Source organism: Acipenser ruthenus, chromosome 22, assembly GCF_902713425.1.
Source record: "Acipenser ruthenus chromosome 22, fAciRut3.2 maternal haplotype, whole genome shotgun sequence".
Classification (NCBI taxonomy): Eukaryota; Metazoa; Chordata; class Actinopteri; order Acipenseriformes; family Acipenseridae; genus Acipenser; species Acipenser ruthenus.
Genome location: NC_081210.1, coordinates 24,850,296 through 24,874,203, shown reverse-complemented (window position 1 = coordinate 24,874,203; position 23,908 = coordinate 24,850,296). Strand labels below are relative to the sequence as shown.

Sequence of the window (23,908 nt, the reverse complement as noted above, 5' to 3'; positions counted from 1 at the left end):
CTGTGTGGTTTTTAACTGTTAGCAACAGGACTTCAGGCTTTAGCCATGGTGCCAATTAGCACACTGCTTTTAATGTCAACCAGTGCACCTGCATACGTGTGCTGTCTAACAAACACCAGCATGAAACTGCAGAGATCAGTATTTTAACACATTCTTGTATTTCAGGTTGTGTTCAATGCCTGTTGAAAAACATTCCCTCCCTCCCCCACACATGCAATGGGATTCATAAATGTGTCACACATTTTAGCTATAAGGCCACTTATCAAAATTGAGAAGAAACTGGATGGAAAGTTCTCAGCACAAGTGTTTGAAGGTTCTGTTTATCCATACATTTCTGTCGAACGTGTTACTTTCACCGATGATTGGCTGACGCACCTTTGGGAACCACTGGACTGAGTTTGCATTTACAATTAATTGAGCTAACACCAATTTTAATCGTAACTTATTTTATTACATACATGACAATTGTGATTTTAATGTACAACATACAATGGTTTGCTTTAAGTAATGTATATAAAGCAAAACATTACATTGATACTGTAACTGGTAAAAACAAACCTTTGCCAAACATTTCACTTTTTTTAATTTACACTACATTTACCAACATGTGAAGCAGATTATTATATTATATTGCATGAATTTACAGAGGGACGTCAGGCTGGGTACAATGTGATAGTGTTCAGCTTTATGTTACAAAACAGAATTATTGATTTAAGTACTTTAAAACCCCAGACAGGATTTAGCTTTAGCAGCTACACATGTACAAGGCTTTTATCTGTTAATTAGGGTTTGCTTTATTGTTACTATAAATAAATTGTCATACATTTTATTTATTTTAGAGAAGCCAGAACTACTTCAATCTCCAACTTCTCCATCTGGTTGTAAAAACCCAAGCTGTTAGAAAGACTAATACAAGTATATAATTAAAAATTAAATGAAAGAGAAGACAGATATAATTTATCACGTACAACCATTTACGAACTGCACGTCTTTATATACACACATACATACAGTTATGGACCATGGAAAATACAGAAAACAGCTATGGTACAATCCAAAAACTGGCAATAGGATGTAAACGTTACTCAACATTTAAGCTTTTACAAAATATAAATATGTTCAGGTCAGGATTCAATGGCGAATTGCTACTGTGGCTGTTGTATTTTGGGGTCCTGGTTTTCCCATGGAATAGGGTCGTTCTCTTGAGTTGTGGATTCAGCTTCTCGCTCATGCCAAAACTGCTCTACATCAGGCAGGATAATGTCCTTGTTTATTGGACTGTCTGGGTTTTCCTTGCTGGAGGACGGTTCTTCTTGTTGATTTTGGTTAAATTTGGTATGTTCATCCTGGGAATGGTCCGAGTTGGGGGGTGCCTCTGCTGAACTGTTTTCGACTTGAGTTTCCTGTGGTTCCGAATCGGGCTTTTGTTTCTTCAAGATCAGCCTTGTTCCCAAGCCTTTATATCCTTCTCTAAACTCTTCAGACATGGACAAGATGATGAGTGGGTTCAGCAAGGAGATGGCAAACATGATTACCTGGGCAGAAATTACAAAAAACAGCGGTGGGGCGGGTCCATTCTCCATGATGTGGTTCACCCAAACCCAAGAGACCCATTCGGGCAGCCACATTAAAGTAAAGGTCGCCGTAGTACTCAACAGCATTACAGTCAGCTTTCTGGATCGTATCTGAGTTCTCAAGTTTTGTGTTTTTGTCCCTCTCCTCTGGCACCTTCCATAAGAACGCCAGACGTAAATAAATGCAAAGCTTAAGGGAGCCCAGAAGATAACAAAAGGGTAGAGCTTAACGTAAACCGACATGAAGTCTTGTGCTGATAAAGGAATTGCTTGGACACAAACAAGCCCACTTCCTTCGTGCTTTAGCGTTGCAAAAAGCCAGGCAGGGAGTGGTAAAATGCAAGCCAGGATCCACGAAGTCAACATGACCGCTAGGATCGTTTTGTTTTTTATATTGATTTGTTTGGTTGGGTTACTCACATACATGAAACAAGCTTTAGCCAGGATTGTAATGGTGAAACTTTTAGCTGCCATGCAAGACTGGATGAACCAGTCACTGGTCTTACAGACAAACCACCCAAGAGTCCAACTCGCCTTCGCGTAAGCGGCAGCCTTGAACGGAACTGCAAACGCCAGAATCAGAAGATCAGCCATGCTTAGATTTAATATTAAGGAATTGATCAGGGAAGGCTTGCCTTTTCGGGCGCTGCTGATCAAAACGCCGATAACTGTGAGATTGCCAGCGGAACCCAGAACGCAGATAACTGACAGTACCGCAGGTAACAGAACTTTCCACTCCTTCGAATCGAGGTGCTGATGCCCACCGGCAAAGTAGCGCTGTTTGTCAGTGGAGCTGTTCGTGGTGCTGAAGTTAGATACTCTGATGGCTAACTTCTCCATGATGAGACTGCACGGGTTTCCAAAGACGAGAAACTGAAAATGGTCTTAACAGTTCGACTCCAGTCTGTTCGAAATCCTGGGCATATCGGAATAGGGAGTTGATCTGTTCTGCAAGCCCAGGTTAAGGTCGGATTTATAAAGGGATTTGATTGACAGATATTTGATCCAGCAGGGTTGGTCGCCTTTCAAAAGCAAATATAATATTAATAACTATCACAGCTGCCTCGCGGGGCCAATTAAAACATTAAAAGCGGGCGCGTGATAAATAAATCATAGGCACCCGAAACAGAAATGTAACTCCGTTTTCAGTCATTTCTGATGAGACTGCCCTTTTAGCGAATTCTTCTTATTTACACCTACACTGCACAGCAGGGTTTTTTTTCTTTGATGTTTAATGAGGTTGCTAATTATCCTCTTGTCAACACCACTATTTTTTGAATCCCCAAAACTAACAATTAAATGGGAGTTATTATTATTATTGGAAAAACATGACAGCATAAAACTATGTTTGCTTAACATGTTGCATTATATTTATACAATCTTATCTCTTTTTTCTCATGATGCAATTATGTTTGATCCCCCCTATGTTATTATAATATATCTCTGAAAGACTGACATTATCGCATCTTTTTTTCCCTCACACTCTTCACAGTGAGAACAATCGCTCGGATATACGGATGAAGTTACAAGAAGTAATCGAACTGAAACGCATTAGAAGACACCATTTCAGTATCAATTAACATCTGGGGTACAAATACTGTAGGTATTCGGTCATAGCGTGAACAAATACAAGTAACTATCCGCACGTTTGTAAAATGTTTTACAGACGTAAATATGTGATAAATAATTACGAATGAAATAAAAACCCTCTACGCATGGAACATTTTCTCGTGAATAAGAATATTATCAGCCGACAGAAAACGAAGGATGATTTTATACTGTAAATATAAAACAGCGGGTGTAACTAAGGTTAAGACCAGATTCGGTGACAACATGATTTTAAACTGCTTCTTCTGGGACAAGATAGGGCTGGAGTCTGTTGAACAAGTACGTTGTGTATTGTGTAGTATTATTATTATTATTATTATTATTATTATTATTATTATTATTATTATTATTATTATTATTATTATTATTATTATTATTAGGCATGTCAAAAGAAGCAGCTTACCAGCTTTTTTTTTATGTATAATAATGCTGTACCCGATTGGATTTAAGACCAGGTCTGGAATGGCACGAGTTGCCTATCCCTGGTTTAATTCAAAGCTCAATGTCATTGTTTGATAAATAGTATACCACAAGATGGCGCTGTTGCACTCTGAAATATTACCTAATGGTCTGTTATTGCTGTTACTACCTGTTTTTACTTAAATTGAGCACATGACTAAATTAATAATGAGAAGGATTTTAGTTTTTTCGAAAACGGTTTCGCTGTAGAAGGGTCGTTTTCAAACAAGAGTTGTCATCAGAAGAGTTAATACCGGCCTCTTCTGAACGCACGCCATCAATTACCTAGCTGTGTCGAGAAATGCGTCGACTCAGCAGTGTAACACTGGTACCGTCCGCTGACTCGGCCGCTTTCCTGATTAAATTATTACATTAAATTGTAGGATGAACAGTCATGATTGAGCACAAACCGTCTGTTGCCTGGGAGAGAAATGGCACAAGGCTTATTTGAGTTACTGTTAGGCTGCTTTTCAAATGACAGCTCTTAGGGACTGCAGGATGGTTTGTTGTTCTTCAGTGATATATAAAGCATAGGAAAAAAAATGTTAAGAATGTCATTTTATGTAGATTGAAAAGCAGTTTCAATATACACAATTAGGTCTACACAATGTAATTCACACAGAAATTAAAGGTGCACTGGCCCACTATTGTCTTCCATTTACTGTTCTGTATAATGCATTTCTTTTGGTTCTGCGCACTGCCTTATCAAAAGGAAGACTTTATGCTATATACAACAGCTCCCACTTCAGTACAAACTGGCCACTCACACGGTGACTCAAATAATCATGCTCCTGCTGCTACATTCAGAGACAGGATATTTAGATATTTAGGTTCAGTAAAATGCTTAGTAAGGCACTGATCTCCAGCTTTTGGAGAAAAGCCATACTGCAGAAAAGCAAGCAAAGGTCAGGACTGCAGCTGAGATTTCATAATTATATAAATAGCTGGTTATCCTGAGTCGTTGTTATGTCCAATTTTCAGCTTTGCCCAACACCTGGTCGTCTAATGGTTAGACGGAGACCTGGAGAGGCCTACAAGCCACAGTGTCTAGCACCCACTGTGAAATGTGGTGGAGGATCGGTGATGATCTGGGGGTGCTTCAGCAAGGCTGGAATTGGGCGGATTTGTTTTTGTGAAGGACGCATGAATCAAGCCAAGTACAAGGTTGTCCTGGAAGAAAACTTGCTTCCTTCTGCTCTGACAATGTCCCCCAACTCTGAGGATTGGTTTTTCCAGCAGGACAATGCTCCATGTCACACAGCCAGGTCAATCAAGGTGTGGATGGAGGACCACCAGATCAAGACCCTGTCATGACCAGCCCAATCTCCAGACCTGAACCCCATTGAAAACCTCTGGAATGTGATCAAGAGGAAGATGGATGGTCACAAGCCATCAAACAAAGCCGAGCTGCTTGAATTTTTGCGCCAGGAGTGGCATAAAGTCACCCAACATCAATGTGAAAGACTGGTGGAGAGCATGCCAAGACGCATGAAAGCTGTGCTTGAAAATCAGGGTTATTCCACCAAATATTGATTTCTGAACTCTTCCTAAGTTAAAACATTAGTATTGTGTTGTTTAAAAATGAATATGAACTTATTTTCTTTGCATTATTCGAGGTCTGACAACACTGCATCTTTTTTGTTATTTTGACCAGTTGTCATTTTCTGCAAATAAATGCTCTAAATGACAATATTTTTATTTGGAATTTGGGAGAAATGTTGTCAGTAGTTTATAGAATAAAACAAAAATGTTCATTTTACCCAAACACATACCTATAAATAGTAAAACCAGAGAAACTGATAATTTTGCAGTGGTCTCTTAATTTTTTCCAGAGCTGTATATATATAGCTTACAAACATTGCATTTTTTGTTGTTTTTGATGGTTTAAATAAGCAATCGTTACAGTCTTTCCTGCACAGCTTTTTAAAATCTGCTATGTATCTACACAGTGACATTTTATAATGGTGCCAGTAATTCTTTCTCCACTAGCATCCTCAGAGCTCCAGGTGTGATGGCATGTACTGAAAGGTAAATCTGTAGCAATCGACATGTCGGGGTTCTTAACTGGATCCCTGTTCTTTCTGTTCTCACTGGGTCTTCAATCAGACACCTTATCCGGAAGCTTTCTTCTTTATCCTCAATCTCTCTCCTGCACATTAAAAGGTATTGCCCTAGCTGTGATCAAACAGCTCAGCCATCCAGAGCCAGGAATCCTAACTGCCTCCAGGGGCTGGGTTGATATGACGGCTGATCCTGCCATTGAAATCACCAGCATGGTTACACACACAGGCTATTAACTCTCAGAATAATCCTAAAGTGTTTATGTGGGTAGAGCAGTCCATGTGTTTGTCTTGCAATGTCAGCTGCTCTGAAGAATGAGCGGGCGCATCTATTCATCAGGCAGATAGAGATTCAACAGGAAAGGCTGTGTGGTGGATGCACAACACATGTTTTAAGCATCCATGCAAGTGCAGTGTTTGATGAGTTTTTTTATGGTGATAAAAGATTAGTGACGCTGGTGATGCTGGTTATAGCCTATAGCCAGGCCTGGTGTGAGTGGGTGTTAAGAAAAGGTGATCTCCAAAATAACAAATGATAATTGTTGATGAAACATGACCAAGCATTAAATACAACCTTCACCTTGGCATTAAATGGAGCCAGTGCTTTCATAAAAAAATTAATTGATGGGAAGAACATTTTGATTTACTGATAGCTGTGTGTCGTGGAGCTGGCCGGTTTTATTAATTACAACTTGGAAAGAAAGACTTCTTCCAGTTGAGCCTGGGGATCAGTCCGTGTGCCTAACCTGTAAGAATTATCTATTGGAATCAATGTAGCTGTCAAAAAATGACGTGCATCTTTTTTTTCTGTAAAGGAGCATGCCTGCCCTCACTAATGAGAAGGACTCAGATCTATAGGATTCATTTGGCTATTGATTGTTCCATCTGCCTGCTCCCAATTACTGTTTAAACAGACACAACTCTTGTTAGGTATGCCTCAGTAGTTCTGACATGAATAATTAAACTGTACTTCTAGTGTGTGATTTCACCTGCTCATAACGGTACAGGGACCCCGCGTTCAAGGTGATCCTGTTTAGCGCACAGCCACGTTGATTGACAGCGAAACCCATGCATCTCTGTCTTTTCTTCCCTGGAGGCCAACAATGACTCATTTCATTACCCTCAAGGCTGGTGTGATTGCCCAAAAAAAAAATCTGCTGCATAATTCCGTCTCGGAATTAAACTAAACGTTGTCCCCACTCCCAGTGTTCCAGAAACCTCACTAAAGTAATTGATAGTAACTTTGATTCATGTGCTGGGCTGCCAGTGTTGTAAGTAGAATATGATATATGGAACTTGGCAGGGTCCTGTGGTGGAGAGTGTTGGACACTTCTGCAGAGTGCACAGCCAGTGGTGTTTTTGCATTTTTGTTCTTGTAAAAGGGCACTGGCTGCAGCAAGTACTGTACAAACAGGGTCATTTGAGCTACCAACAAAGCTCTGTCAATGCACATCTTACTGACCTGAACACGTTTCACAGATACATACATATGACCTTGTCGACCTGTATTTGTTGAGCATTCATTAGATTGCCATGTGTTCACCAATCTGACAAATCCATGTGTTATTATTCCTGGTGTTTCTGATGTAGATTATTATTTTTTTAATCCTTTTTATTTCTTCAATCCAATCTGTCCACACCCTCCCGTTGCCACTCCTGCAATCATATTTAAAATAAAACCTTTGATTAATTCGAACAATGTTAGCAACATTTAGGAAAGAATACCGTATCAGCTTGTTCAGTAATTTTGATTTACCAGTTGCACCTTGAACCACCACCCCTGCTTGACAAGTGTGTTGCATTGTGGGGGAGGGATGGGGTTAGTTATGATCCCCGCTGCCCATGGAATATAACTTGTATTTCACTGCTGCATTGCCTGGATTAGCACCCAGAGATACATGGCTACTGTAATCCCATGTGCAAGTCATGTGCAAGTCTTCCTTTTTAATGGGCTAGAACACTCAAAGGGCTTGTTTAAATTCTAGAATATAAATACCAGATGACAGACTTCATTTTGGTGGTGGCATTTCTTTTTTTAAATTAGTTTAAAATGGCAATGTGCTGCTATAGCTTTTATTATCACATAAATCTGTTAACCAGACAAACACATTTAGTCTTGAAATTAAGCATTGCTATTTAAATGATAGATACCTAATTGAAAAACAAATATGATCATAACGAATTAGCTGAGCATTACCAGACACCACACTGACAATAATGTGCTGCAGGACAGTTGAAAGCACTGACATACAAAAAACAAATTATGATCATATATCAGTCAATGAAGCAGAATATGCAAATAGGTTTAAAGTGATCAAAATACTTGGAGGATAACGAATGTAATTCCATTCCATATAGGTCGTTAAGAAAAATACATAATTGCTCTCCAGTGACAGACTTACTAATAAAATGATGTCCCAAACTGAAGTGTCAGCTAATTTGTCGTCTAAATTGCATTTTCCTCTTTGAATGTTGTGGAGGACATCAATCTGTGTTCTCAATCATAGATCTACACACTGCTCTGCTCTGCTCACCTTCTGTTCAACGAACTTTCATGTTATCTCTGGTTGTACAATCAATTACTTCAAAAATAAGACAGCGGTGTTTATTCAACAGAGACTGTCGATCCAAATACCAACGCTGAAATCGGGGGCTGCTGAAATCCATGAAAGTGAAGGGGAGGAGGGTCTTTTGTGTACCAGCGCTACACATCTTTCGCACAGTACTATCTGTAATCTCATGGGAGGGTCTTATTTAATTATTCAAAGAATGGTGGTATTTAGATCACTTGAAGAACCCATTATGATTTTAAATTACAAATAATCATTTATTTCATTAATTTATGGGGGTTTCTTACTCTTCATATGTGTATCCTATAACAAAAGATGTCTTTTCACCCATTTACCTGAAGAATGGTCTGTTTGCTCAATAACCTCTTTAAAACCAGTCTAAGTAATATGCATGGTCAAACGTACAAACAATTGCTGTGAAAGGTAGAAGCCGGGTATTGTTCAGGTTGACATTTTGTTGTTGGAATAGCTCTGTGTTGTTTGTAGAAGATTGCGGAGGGCACCGTTTGGTAAGATTATGCTGGAGGCAACGAGAGGGTTTGAATGTAATGTGTGGAACAGAATGGATGATGGCCCGTAATAGGACATGACAAATCCTGCTCTTGTGCCCTGAGATCAGCAGGGCCCAGTGATCTGAGACCAGCCATTACTCGCTGGGGTGAACACAGCACAGACTCTGACGCTTGCCTTTTCTTCTCCATCCTCCAGCGCTGTGGAGCACAGCCAAAGCTAAGGCAGACTGACTGTGGGACTTTGACCTGCCTGTCTGCCCACCGGTGCCAGAACATCAAAGCACAAACCAATATTTATGTAAATGGCTCAATGCAATGTCATTCCCTGTGGCTGTCTTTTTGGGGATGAATGCACCAGTTGCTGGGACATCACAGCCAGCGTTAGAATATTGAAAGGAGTCCACTTTTCTTCTTTTTTTCATTGCACATGGCACTGATTTCCTCCAGAATCATGTACAGTAAATTATAATCCCCATCATAGTTCTGGAATTGCTATGGATGGCTGCTGGATCTAAAATGAAACTGATGAATCTGAATCCCAAATGCACCACAGTACAGTCTGTTATATCTGATTGTCTGGAAGTAGCCTATATAGCTGCCTTCCATTACTCTAAAACTAAAGGCCATGCTCACTCTTGCTTCTAGGATTTTCTTTATGAACGGAATGCAAAGACAACTCTGATGGCTGGTTTGTTCTCCTCTGCCTCTTGCCACAACCCATTGCAGCTTGTGCATTGAAGGAGAACCCCATTTAATAGAGGCTGATCATTTTGGCTAACAATTGTATGTTTGAGAGTTTTTCAGAGATTAGGGGAGAGCGATTTATTTGATCATTGCTGCCCAACCAGTTTATATGGGGCTAGTCGCTGGCAATGTGCCGCTGGCTGGAAATGTCTTTCGATGAGCCTAATTGGAAAGAGAGCATGCGTTTTCCCAGCATTCTCAATTTGCTGCATTTCCCTATTTATTAGAGAATGCACCGGGCTGTTTCAATGGGAGGTTGTGGCTCTGAATTGAGACACCTGCCACCAAGTCCCTGGAGTCCTCCCGGACTGTTCAAACCGCGACAGAATGATGTCACTCCTCCAGTGCACAACCTTTCTGGCACACAAGCTGCCGTGCTCTTCAAGCTGATCAAACTGCCTGGCAAGACAGCTATCTATTACTATATAGACGCTTAAGGAAATCTATACATTTAATCAGCACTCAGGATGTGGGGACCTTGTGGCCGAAATTAAATGCATTTTGTTCAAGTTCAACAGCCTTTCACACAGTTGCCAAGTTCATTACCAATTCAGAAATATCTAAAATGACAGACTATGACAAACACCAGGGCAGATTATCATGCATTGTGGTGTATTCATTAGTTCTCTTTAACTCTTTCTGGGTTGATTTGAATAGAATTGGAACCTTTCTGATGAAAACAAAGGGTTATGTTGTTTGGCTCCTTTTTACTTTTTCAAGCTTATCTGCTTTCTCCTCCACACACTGCTTTCCCCCACTTGAACTTTTATAACAAAGAATACTCTCTCTCTCTCTCTCTCTCTCTCTCTCTCTCTCTCTCTCTCTCTCTCTCTCTCTCTCTCTCTCTCTCTCTCTCTCTCTCTCTCTCTCTCTCTCTCTCTCTCTCTCTCTCTCTCTCTCTCTCTCTCTCTCTCTCTCTCTCTCTCTCTCTCTCTCTCTCTCTCTCTCTCTCTCCTATAAGATGTCTGTTTTCTTTTTCAAGACCTAATGGAACCAGAAGGATGGTTGCTACTGTAGTACCTACAAAAAATGCAGGCACTGCAAGATCATATCATGGCATGGCATCTGATTTTTCAACTGTGTAACAAATTTCAATTTGTTTTTATGAGCCACCCTTACAAAAACACATTGAGCTTGCAAACAAGCATGTGAATTGTTCACCACTAATGGCATGCAGCCATTTCTTTCATGTCAGGTTAACTCTTAGGTCAGAAACGTTGGTCCCTGCCACTCATTAATGTCTACTTAGTGAAAATATTTAAGGCTGGTATTTGATTTTGCTGTAAAGCCCAGGATGTGATGATGATCCGTCCTGTGATGATGATCCGTCCTGCACTGCTGAACACGATATTGATTGTAAGCTGTCAAATCCTATGAATGGATGCCATGCAGGCGACTGACAGAAATAATAGCATGTCAGCTGAGCTCATTTACTCAAACCATTTTTAAGCATCTTCTCTTTTCAGAACACCGACTTCTTAGCATGAAGCGCCAAAGGCTTTGTCAAATAGATCTGCATATGAAAGACTCACGTCTGAAAAAGACAGACATGGATCACAAAAGAGAATAATATAAAGCCGCAGTTTGGCAGGTTGCAGTTTCGGTATATTATAAAAAGCACTCTGCATTTCTGAATGACACATGAGCTTGGAAGCCTCCATAATATATGGGTAAATTACATGTCGCACATTTTCAACATAATCCAACCCCATTCAGAGACCCTGTTATGAAAAGGAAATGAGCAGTACAATGCGCCTTTAACAAAGTTGGTATGTGCCGGAATGGGAATACTCAATTTCTACATTTTATTTTTTTTAATTTATAAGTATTTGTAGTGCACAGTAATCTCTCTGCATTTTAATCACAGCTAGATTCTTGGCTATTCTTCACTCTAAATACAGGGGCATGTTAAAAGATATATGCATTTTTTTGTGGCTCTGCTGTTGAGATGTTGAACTCGTCACAATCTCTGATGCATTGAGTACCAGCTGTACAGACAGATGAAGAGCAGACAGCCTTGACCCATAAACCTACCAGCCCATGAACTGCCATAGAAAACACAAAATCTGGCCGCATTGGCAGATCTACCACTCCCCATGCATTCAGTGTCTTGTACTGGCCATACAGTAACTTGATTTTTAGAAGAAGTTATGTTCTTAATTCATTCAGGGAAAGATACAAAACACAAGGTTGCATCTGAACTTTGTAAAGGGCCCCCAGCTGTGTGTTTGTATGGTTTTATTGGATTATTTTGTGGATTATGATCTATATGGATGAACGATCATGTCCTTCTTTTCTGTGACTGAGTAGTGAAGGACAATCGAGTCCAGCCTCTCTAATGTTCATCCTTGATAAGATAAACCTGTGCCCAGAGTAAAAGCCATTGAAGAAAAGTACTACACATTTGGCTCTTGAGCTCTTTAGACAACACATGTACAGAAATACTACCTCTAGGATAACCAATTCAATTGTTTCAGCGACTTATATAGGGTTACGCATTCTGAGAATGTTGTATGGAGTTTTTGTGCAACACAAAGTTCTTTGTGCATTCTGAGAATGTTGTATGGAGTTTTTGTGCAACACAAAGTTCTTTACTTTGTGCATTCTGAGAATGTTGTATGGAGTTTTTGTGCAACACAACTGTGAACCCTGGTTCTCAAACTGCATGTATTAAAGCTTTTCAATCGGATGCAGATAACTGTTACAATTCTAGTTAGAAGAATGAATTGCTCAGTTGTGTCTTGACATGATCAGACATTTCCATTTCCCAACATAGTTCCCTAACCAGAAGCCTTTTTCATGTCTTGAAGGCTTGGAACAAAAAATTGCAATTGTACTGTTGTGTATGCAATTGTTGTAACAATATGCCCACCCACCTCCCACCTCCCACCACCACAATTACTAAATCAAAAAACATTTTTTAAAAGGTTGGTTCCCCTTTTGCACAACAGAATAATAATAAATAAAAAATGTAAAAGGATAGTACCTACTGCTTTAATAAACAATGCATAGGTACTGTACCACATGCATGTGCTGCATATTTAAACAGATACTGAGCTACAAGGTACCACAGTAGTCTAAAGGTATAGGAAATCCAGTTTCTATTTAAAGGTGAAACACTGTTTTGTAAGCAATTGTGAAATCCACATTATTTTTTACTTTAATTTAAATCTCTTAACCTTGGTAATTCAAGCTCTGTTTTTGAGCGTTCTCTTGCGTTCTTTGAACCCATTAAAGATGATAGTAATGCATGTTGTATGTGTAATGCAGACAGCAAAGTGTAAATGGAACTGACTCCACTGGAAACACAGAGGCATGTGCTGTGTCTTCGTTTCAACTGACATAACTTTTTTTTTTACTTCAATGAATTCTAGTAAGCATAAAGACTGCATGACAATTAAATACATTTAAATACATTCTGAGCTATAAAACTTTGTTTCATTAAGAAGTTAACAACTTTAGTTGTTTTAGAAGACATGTATTGGAATTATACCTAAAATTCCCTGATTTTATAAGTGTTTGTCACCTGTTTGATTACATCACGGTACAAAGCTCCAATATTCTCTAACCTCAGATACCACACAAACAGGAGGGACGGACATGCAGATGGGAAGAAAGGTTTTTTTTTGTTTTTTATGTATAATCTTTTTGACATTAATTTTCCAGAAGCAGCTATTACAGGTTCAAACACTGGTTGTAGCAAAATACCTAAGAAATTAGCAGCATAAAAAACATTAAATAGAACTAATTTATAATAATACCAATGACTTAAATAAACTAAAACACATTTTTACAAACACAAATTAAATATACAGATGAATAAAAGATTTAGATAGCAATGTGAAAGGGATTTCTTTTAAAATAAACACCTTTTAATTAGTGTGATGCTGAAATTGCTGCTGATTTTGAAGTCATGACATTGCCTTCAAATACTGCTTGTCTGGACAGAAGTTACTTACCAGGGGCAAGGATACTATAATGCTTCTTCCATTACCCCACAGCTATATAATATCGTTATCAGTTATCACACAAATCTGCATTTTATAACATGCTTCACATGAGGCACTGGGACTCAGTAGTTTTTTTTTTTGTATTTATAAAATTGCATTGGTTTCTTGCAAGTATAAAATGAGCTGGATTTCAAAATCAGCAGCCATTCTAAGGGGCGTATAACACTTGAGGCTTCACAGACCTCCCTCCCCATCTGGACAAGCCATGTAAGCTTAGTGATGTCGATCGCAGCTAAAAAGGCAGGTTGGTTCAGAACAGACCCACTAGCTCACAAGCTCAGCAATCTGTGCTCCACGGGCACCACGGCTTCTAAAAAAGAAACCAAACTGCTCACTGGAAGTCCCTCCTTGCAGTGTCCGTTCAAAAGTACCATACAAGTCCAGCCGAACTGAGATGAGGAAGCGGGGTTGAGAGATGCGATAACACAGCGAAACGCTCCCATTGGCTTGGGTTCAGACAGCTCGGATCACAACTTCCTTTCGTGAGAAGCTGTACCATTTGCATGACGCATCAGTGGGATTTTACACGACCTGTTCAGCACAGAACGATCACGCAAACAATAGTCTGACTAAATCATCTGCACAGATTGCACTATGAAGACAGAACAAATAAAAAAAAAAACAGCAAAGAATAGATCATTTTTGCAATTCTTAGGTTTCAAACATAGCATTTAAAAGTTTCCTTCTGCGGCAAATTGGAAAACAGACTTAAAAAAAAAAAACCTTTAGCAGGTGTGTGAAAATAAATAGGGGTGGTTGTGCAGAGAAAAAAAAAAAAATCCAGTTTTCTATCAACAGACCAGCAGCACCTAGTATCATCAAAACAGGAGTGTTGGATTTGTGGCACTGAGGTTGTTTTTATTGATTTTATTTTCTAAAACACAAGTCCCCCTGTATTACAATGATCACCCCCAATGTTTTATTAATTCCAGACTATAACGCAAAAAAAAAGTGACGAGATTGAAAAAAAAAAAAAAAAAAAAAAAATCCAATATTTACTAATTAGCCACTAGAGTTGGTACTGATGGAGTACAGAAGAATCCTAGTTCACTTTGTCCTGGAATATATATAGGTTGTTAGTGGCGGCCACGGCTATAATGTTCTCTGAAGGGTGCCACGCGGTGTGCAGGATCTTCTTGCTGAAGTCCAGGCTGTCCACGCTGATCTCGTCCTTCCTTCTCTTCCCTCCCACGCACACTTTGCGAGGTTTCAGGATGGCTCTCGGCTTGCTGTTCTCTCTCGAAGCCTCCAGAGTCACGTCCCGTTTGGTATTGCGATCAAACATTCGGAAGAAATTGTTATAGGAGCCGGTCATTATAACGCTGTAAGCAAAAAAAAAAAATACATATAATACGAGAATTCAAACTCGATAAACAGCTCTATACCCAAGGAGAATCAGAAATCGCTGAAATGCTTAATACAAAACCAAAGTAATTGATAAACTGAAAACTATTTAAATAATTAGCGACAACCTTGTGGCTTTTTCGTTCTTCAGACAGCATGGTAGAAACAGCCAGGTAGACTGATGAGGTCATTTGAAGTAGAACGTTTCAAACTTGAACAACTCAAAACATTCATACATCATCACTCTACTTAGCTTTTCTACCAATTTAAGAAGGTGGAAGTTGAAACATTACAACCAATTATTAAAGCAGTCAGGTCTCAGTTTATCAATTACTTTATACTTTTAAAAGGCTCCTTTGAAAATAAGTGATAAATTGATTAGGCTCAAAATTCACTATTAAATAAAACAAAAATATACCTTTTTAAATAACATTTTTAAAAAAGCCTTTACAGCTGGTGTTAAGCTTAAGACATCAGAGCCAAATGTCAACATTTCAAGAGAATAGCCGTTGGCCTTTACAAAAATATATATTTCTCTTTCTATACATTTTACATGTATATTTAATGGTACAGACATGTGAGAGATTTGAAATGTATGGAAACAGTCACAGACAAGCAAAAAGTAATTTAAGTCAGCTGATTGCGAAATGTGTAATATGCCCTTTAAATAATAAAAAAATTAAAACAATCTTACTCACCTGTCAGATCCATTCCAGACACATTCGAATTTATCAAATATGCAGTCATTTTCATAGAGTGAACACAGCTTGCTCCTTAGATAATCATGCACCTAACAAAAGAAAATACAGGTTTAAAAGTGGGGCTGCAAAGGACCATGAAGCTATACAGTGTTTCAGCTTACATGGTCAAGTTGATTATTCTACTTCATCTGTGATACTTGTTTCACTCTTACCTTCAAGCCTTGAAAACACAACAACTGAACAATATAATGATGATAAGGTTTATTTGTTTGTGAACACTGCTAACCTGAAATGCAATGCTCAAACCACAGTAGACAGCAGACTATTCTTCTTCAAGGGGCATAGGACCATGCTGAAGAAGGAGATCACAAAGAACAATGTATACCTGGTATGTCTCTATAGGTCTGTTCTCCATGTTTAGGTCCCAGACCTTGACTGTGAGGTAATCCCGGGTCATCATGTACCTCCCGCTGTGACTGAACTTGACGTCGGAAATCGAGGAGATTATTTCAGAGAAAAATGATCTATTACTGGGGTCCTCTGGTTCTTCAAAGACTGCACAGAGACAATGACAAACATGTGGATAGTGTTAGAGGGACTGGTGGCACGGTGGGTAAATACACAAGGCTTCCCATCTCTGAATACAATGGAAAAGCCATTACATGCTGGAAAACAATAGCCAGTTTGTAAAAATGAAGTCTGTGTTTCCACAGGAAGTCCACTGTGACTCACACCTTGTGTGAACGCGCTGTCTTAAATACCAGACCGGCACTGTGCTCCCCTCAAACAAAGCAATTACAATGGGCCCCGGCAAAGAACATTTTGTACAACACTGAAACTCGTTTGCAACATGACCTTACTTCTTCAATGCGAAGATTGGATTGATTTTCAATCACGTCAGTCTAGGCTGGAGATCTGCTCCCCTGGAGTGAGTGACAATGATTGAGGGAAGAGAATGAATCTTTCAAACTGAATGTTTGCATGTTGCATATGGCTTTGCCTAACAGTTTCTTCAAATGGGAAACAAAAAACAACTCACAGGTTTCTAAAAAGTATGTTTAAATAATAAGTAATGGCTACAGATAAACCCAGAATTGATGGATGATATTCAATTAGAATTAAAAATCCTAAAAGGTGGGGGTGGGGTATTCTTGCAAATGACTTAAAACAATAAAGTAACGGAAGAAGCATCTCTGTGTGCCGTGCAGCAGTGAAAAGATGCTGCTGCCTCTCGGTAGAAACAGAATCAGCTGGGTACTAGGAACGGAACGCAGCCAGCACATTAAGGACGCTCCCTCTGCTACACTGCAGCAGCCCTGCTTTCAGCACATTGGGAATTCCAATCTTTGGACTGGGAAACTAAAACTGCCTGCAGCATCCAACAACTGATATGTCTGCAAACGAGAGCATGCATTGCTCACAGCACCATCTCCACAAGCCAGCTGGAATCCCGCTGACCCACGAGATAAAAAATGAGCTCCGTCAGTGAATTTCAGGACTCGTTCTCTCAGCGGTGAATTTCATAATCGCGCTGCTGGTTTTGTTGTTGCTAAGTTACAAATGCATCACCTGTTTCAATGTAGTGTGAGTGTGAGTAGTGTCACCTGATAAGGCATATATTGTCTACAAAGTGTAATTATATATGTTTGCGTATGTAAGGTATAAACCACGACGTTCTCATGATATATATCACGCTTGGGGTGGTGATAAGGCCCGAGGCGTACTCATTGGAACTGCACAGCCCGAAGTGGTTTACATCACTTATAACACTGATACCTGTCATTTGGGGGAAGAAAAATAATTAAAATAATTCAAACACATTTTAAATTAAGACAAAACCAAAACTTTTATTGTGTATACATCAGCAGTGTAATATAGTCCCAAATGTAACTTAATTTAATTAAATGTAATGTTCACATATTAAAAATAAATTGCACATGTCCGTTTATTGTGAATTTCTGCATCGAAAGTGGCATCTCACTAGTAACGAGAGGCCTGAGCACAATGATGGGCGGAGTTTCAAATGGCACTGAGGAAGGCAGGGGAGCAGCTGTGATGGATGCTGAAGCCTGATCTTGAGGGGAGTTTGTGTCCTCGTTATATGCGAGGCACACATATTCAATTTTGGATCTCAAAAGATGTTTTTGTTAGTTGTCAGACACCCGACATATTTTTTTCTTTAAGTACATTAACAGCCCATGTTGTAGTTTTGTGTGTGTTTTTTTTTCAATCTGTTTTCTTCTATTTCATTTAGCTGTTCCTATTGTTATGTGTCTACTCTTGACTTGCTGGTGCACTTACTTTAATATTTTTTCAGGTGGATGCTGTCTTCATTCGGAAAGTTGGTGTTGTACCTGTTATCTGGAGTTTCATCCTCAAATATATTATAGGAAATAGGTGGAATGTCACTCATTTTTGGCTGTGGTTTTGTAACTAATAACAAATAAAATGGCAGTTTGTCATGGAATTTAAAATGTAGTGGTGTGTAGTGATTTATTCAGTGTGAAGCAGCTCATTAGTATGCAAGCCATGGTATACGCTATATATACACACTGATCATGTGATGCTGTTTCACCAATCAGAGATTGTTGTTTTTCTAAGCCGTATATATATATATATATATATATATATATATATATATATATATATATATATATATATATCACACACATACTCACACACACTTTCTTCTCAGTTCATTTTTGTTTAGAGTTGGCGGTGCCTGTATCCGATGTTCAAGGTGAATTCAATGTGTGTTGCTTCATAATTCACTGTATAGTCCCTGGTCTGGAACACCAACAATGACAACCCAGACCACATCATTCTCCTTATCACCCAGTAATGCCCAATGATTCAGTGTGTTCTGACAGCAGAGAGCAGGGTCAGTCTGCTGTCTCTTCTCAACAGGAACACTGGAGAGGAATATTCTATCAGGCAACGAATGAATCAGCTGAGTTGTGAACCTGTCGACTTGTGGTTTTTAATTGGGTCACAGCCCAGGTCAAGGTGAAGGGTACTGTTACATTTTTGCCCAAGGAGATTCCTGAACACTGAAAAGTCGGTATCAGAAAGTGGATTAGGATGTCTATATTGCCACTATTTTGTTGTAAATGTTGGTTTTATTTTGAATTCAATAAGCAACTGTTGCAATTTCAGTGCAGTGTCCGGTTTAATCAGAACCAAACTCTACCAGGAAGACACAGTGTATTTGTATATCAGATGTGCAAGGGTATAGTTTGTGTTCATTGCCTCCTTTTAAAAGGGGAGATCTGACCGTAATTTCTAACCTTCTAATCGTTTGCCCTGCACTTCAAATGATCACATTTGTTGGTTGACATGACAACAAACAAACCAGTCGTTGCACTTTGGGAATGGAAACATGAAATTGTTTTTTCTATAATAATGCGTGTGATTAGCTTGACAAGAAGAGCAGGGTCATCAGTGGTATCTGGACCACTCCAACAGCAAATCACCCAGAACATTACAAGCAAAAAACAAGCAGCCAGCACCCAGCATTGCTGCATGCTATTGATTGTGTGACCGTCTGTGCAGATGCAAACCTTTTAAAATGCAGTGCAGTGTAGCTTACACAGCCTGAGTGAGGCAGAACACAATCCTTTAATATTTAGCACTGCCACCATCCAAGACACTGCTGAATACGATTTTATAAAAACGTGTATTCATCACGTCCTGAATTCTAGTTCACTGGAGGAAACAGATGTAAACATGCACATTCTCGGTGTTGATGAACTATCTGATTTAGTCACACCCCACCCCCCCCGGCCCCAACCCGCCCCACCCCAGAGGATGGGCCAGGGCTGTGTATGCTGCTGCCTGGAAAAGATCAAGAGGTAAAGTCAGGAGAGGTAACTGAGTCTCTCCTTGGATGAACTGCCAATGCAGCCAAGGCTCGGGGTTGTCATGGTGATCAAAACAAGGAGAACAGTGCTTGGCTCTTATTTAAAGCTGAGGAAAACCTGGAATTCATTAACCTACCGAGAACCTCACTGTGAATTGAATTGATTTTGAATTCATAAGTCAATCAAGGAGGTACTTGGATAGATAGATGTCAATTTAGAAATCAGATTGGGAAAATAGGATGAAAAACCATGGCAGGCAATGGCTTTCTTAATTATCAATAACTTAAAAATCTCAATGAAATGGTCACACTTCATTTGGAAGGGAACTATTTTAGTTTATTAACAGTTAACAACTAGCTTACTAACATGTTGTGAAATGTATTATTAGTTAGTTACTATATTAAACTATTGCTAATATGATAAACACAGAATAAAATAAAAACCTGAGCTGATCTACTGTACATTACTACAGTACCATTACAAAAGTGCCTTTTATAAAATGTAACGATATAAAGTTAATAATCCCAACCTAGGGATTAGTTTATAAATAGGTTAGTATACGGTATTATAAGTATTAACCAATAAATGACATTACAAAAAATGCTCAAGTTTTGTTAACATGTTAGTCAGTTAGTTGATAATAGCTTTTTTCTTACAGGTTTTGTTTACAGCAAAAACAAGCTAATGTTTCTGCAAAGAAATGTGAATATTGCATAAAAATAATTTCCAGAATTTCTCAATGTTGTGCTAACATCAAATGTTTTTAAATTGGATCCCCGGTGCAAAGACTTGTTAAGTTAAAGATATTACAAGACTAGCATGGGGCTATCGATATATGATCAGCAGGTCACTGTCACTCCGGGAGGAGGGGAGGGGGACATGAGTTGTCCCGGGGGTGGATTTCAATGTTCAATCAGTAGCAATGACATGTCTTTCTGAGCTCTGAGTAGGAATCAGTGCACTTAGAGCCTTGGTTTTTATTACTTGGGGAGTGAGGAAATAAGTCCTTCTTCACATGGTCTTCCAAACCTTTCGTCTTGTTGGACTGTGTCTAACACACTAGAAAGTGGCAAGGCAATTATCTGAACAGGCATTCTGCTCAAGTACATTAATAAGTGCAATAAAGGTGTTCAACATCTAGCCAGCGCTTGGCATTTTTTGTTAATAAAGTGATCATGAAAAAGAACTAAAAAGCCTTACATTTGGAGTGTTTGTCGCACAGCGCCATCGCTCTCATGTCGCACAGCCGGATGGTGCCCTTGCTGCTGCTGTAGACGAAGGTGTTGCACTGGTTGGGGTGGAACTCTGCGGCTGTGATCACCTCTGTCAGCTCCTCCATGTTGGCAGGCTTTATATCGACAATGTCTGACACAGCGAGGTCAGGAAACAAACAGAAACCAGCAGAATTCATGTGCAAGACATGCAGCTTGTGCTTCATTCAGCACGGGCTTCTATTGCCATACCACAAATATAAGTGTATAATAAATATATATATATATATATATATATATATATATATATATATATATATATATATATATATACACACACATGAATTTTTTAGAAAAAACTGCAGTTATAACTCCTTTCAAACATTAGTCCTACTGCAGCATATAGACATGTGTATTGACAGTGATGGTTACACAAAACACAGGGCTTGCCATTGATAAACATTGTACTGTATAGTCCACTGTTTTATATCAATAACATTTTACACCAATAATTACAGTAACAGTGTAGCCCTTTAAAATATATTTTTCTGTTTGATTCTTCGTTGGGCTTTTACCCTGTAAAACAACTGACTATACTACACCTGAGGTCAGAAGTAAGACCATTTATTTGATTGTGTTAGGAGGTAACTTATTGTAAGAGGTGCCGCTGACCTTTGGATGAGACTTAAACCTGAAGTCTGATCTGCTCCGCAGACATGTCCAGTATGCAAATACATTTTGCTTTTTGAAACACGCAAAAGGATACTAAAGCTCCTGTTAGTTATTTCCAGATTCCAGAGATTGATCCTCAAGTCGTCTGCGGACATGTAGGTCTCGTAGTCGCTGTTGACGGATATGGAGTTGATGTGATATGTGTGTGCGTTGGCAAATACTCTCCGGGGCGTGGCTTCAACCATGAGGTCCATGGGCTGCAGTACAGGTACCTGTGGGAGCAGAGGTCAAACAAGAAGCCTTCACAATCACACTTTAAAACACACTGTGCCAGCCTATACTGTAAGCGTATAGCTTTTGATGCAACTACAGGGCAGTTTCCATCAGGAGGACATTTAACATTAACAGGCAACAGGAAGTAAATGGTTAAACAAATCTGAAAGCACATCATTACAGCATATTCAGGTTGTTCACCAAGTCGGTGGCCTGAACTACACTCCGAGAGCTTCCTTTAATTGCCCCTTAATGAAACACTGTCTTCTGCGCTCTGAGTGGCTCTGTCAGTGTGTCAGTGTGCAGACCCTGGTGCTTCTAACCCATTGCACTCTATACACAGAAAAGCAATACAAAGCAATCCATCCACCAGCCAGGGCTATAAAAGGTTTCATATGAAACAAGCTTACTTATCTCACAGGTCAAAAATGGAATGATGCTGAAGTTATTGGGCTTTAATGCTATAGATTTTTTTTTGTTGTTATTTGTAGCATATAATTTGATTCTATTCTAGCCATGCAATATGTCATTTTGAAAATGACACTTTATTACATAGAGAATCCATACAGCAAATGGCACTGTACAATATTAGGATAAAGCCTGAGGCAGTGATCTCAAGGAGTTGCTTAAAGGACAATATTTTTCTCAAACTGCTTCCAAGACCTCAGCACTGAACACCTCTCTCTGCAGTTGCCAGAACTATAATTGAAGTTAAGATGCACTTAAAACTTCTTACCAGTGATCATTTTGAAAGTACTGCAGGTGCCCTTCTCTCTGCAGGGAATCCAGCTTTCCTTTCCTTATAATAAGGTGCCCCAGTCAGCTCCAGGATAAAAGACTTTAGGATTCCCATGAATGTTAAATGTGACGTGCAGCTGTCTACCTTTTTTTTTGTGCTGCAGGAATACTATTCCCTTTTAAACAATGGTGCTTGTGTAGTGTGTCAGACACTGCAAACTCTAAGTGTTGATCAACTAGAAGCTTGACAAGCACCAACAGCAAGGCAGCAATGTGCTATTCCATCCACAATGACAGAGGTGATCCAACTGAATCCATATACTAGACATTTTTACTTCTTAATATGGTAATTGTAATAATTACCGTGAAAAACGCTCAAAAGAATCCCTGGTAAACTGAATTAACCAGCAGCTAAAGCTAGGGTAGGAATACCGTAGAAGAACAGGGGTTTTTTTTTATTATAAATTTAGTCGTTGCCAATTATTTTTATTATTTTCTCCCAATTTAGAATGGCCAATTTTTTTTTTTTTTTTTTAAGCTCAGCTCACCGCTACCACCCCTGCACAGACTCAGGAGGGCGAAGACGAACACACACTGTCCTCCGAAGTGTGTACCATCAGCCGACCACTTTTTTTTCCCACACTGCGGACTCACCATGCAGCCACCCAAGAGCTACAGCGTCGGAGGACAACACAGCTTTCGGGCAGCTTACAGGCAAGCCTGCAGGCGCCCGGCCAGACTACAGGGGTCGCTGGTGCGCGGTGAGCCGAGGACACCCTGGCCGACCTAACCCTCCCTCCCCCATCCCACTCCATTTCCCACTGACGTTCTGAACAACTTGAGCAAACCGAACTTAAACCCAGATTTCACCAACACTGTGATGACATCTATTATACACCTATATAATTAGTCAAAAACGCTGAGAATACCAGCTGCTGCTTTAAAAGACAAAGGAACTCTGAATCTGCATACATTTATCAGTAAATTGCACATGATTAACTATTTTTAAAAAGCTACGAGTTGTAGGCTTATGAAGTTTGATAGCCACTGTGGTATTGTTCTTCAGAGTTTGTCTCGTCTCCCTTCAGGATATTTTACAATGCTCAGGTTCCCTCAATTTACAACCAGCCAGTATGATTTGTTTTTTAATAGCACATCATGCCCAAAATGTTCATCTCAAATCAAAGATTAAACAACATCATTTTGCAATCAGCAGGATACTACGATAGTTGTGTCATAATTCACTAAACATATGGGACTCTATTAGGAGATACATTTAAAAAACAACCTTTTAAGCTTTTAAAAATGTCTTAATTGGATTTTAATTCACGGTTTAGAGGACACTACGTGCTTTCCAAGATTACATTAATATTAATATATTGCATTCTGCTGTTTATTTAATTCACATACTTTACATTTGAAATGAGCTGACTTTTGAGTTGTGCATGCTTCATCTCCCATTTGAAATTTCTGTAAATTAGAACTAGTATAACAAAAACACAATTTTAGTATAAAACTGAACCTGTGTGACCACCTTATCTCAGTAATCTACATCAACACAACCAAAATAGT

The 23,908-nt window shown here is 39.2% G+C and overlaps 2 protein-coding genes across 5 annotated transcripts in view; both read right to left on the bottom strand.

The window, feature by feature from the left end:
* Positions 1 to 298: 298 nt before the first annotated feature.
* On the bottom strand, positions 299 to 2,512 carry LOC117431128 (G-protein coupled receptor 151-like). The gene has a single exon (XM_034051768.3). It carries the CDS (start codon positions 2,412 to 2,414, stop codon positions 1,146 to 1,148), a length of 1,269 nt encoding a protein of 422 aa, XP_033907659.2. The 5' UTR covers positions 2,415 to 2,512; the 3' UTR covers positions 299 to 1,145.
* A 10,622-nt stretch (positions 2,513 to 13,134) lies between these two features.
* The window catches only part of LOC117431611 (serine/threonine-protein phosphatase 2A 55 kDa regulatory subunit B beta isoform), an 85,975-nt gene continuing 75,201 nt past the window's right edge, over positions 13,135 to 23,908 (bottom strand). For all 4 annotated transcript variants that reach the window (XM_058996215.1, XM_034052726.3, XM_034052727.3 and 1 more), the window contains 5 exons: positions 21,420 to 21,597; positions 20,643 to 20,807; positions 15,968 to 16,137; positions 15,580 to 15,671; positions 13,135 to 14,859 (listed from right to left, as the gene is read on the bottom strand). In XM_058996215.1, the coding sequence (XP_058852198.1) occupies positions 14,580 to 14,859; positions 15,580 to 15,671; positions 15,968 to 16,137; positions 20,643 to 20,807; positions 21,420 to 21,597 (885 nt within the window). In that variant the 3' untranslated portion in view covers positions 13,135 to 14,579. The remainder of the gene's footprint in view (positions 14,860 to 15,579; positions 15,672 to 15,967; positions 16,138 to 20,642; positions 20,808 to 21,419; positions 21,598 to 23,908) is intronic.

Bases quoted from the DNA above. Each gene is read 5' to 3' on its own strand.
- LOC117431128 (XM_034051768.3), bottom strand. From the start codon at position 2,414: ATGGAGAAGTTAGCCATCAGAGTATCTAACTTCAGCACCACGAACAGC.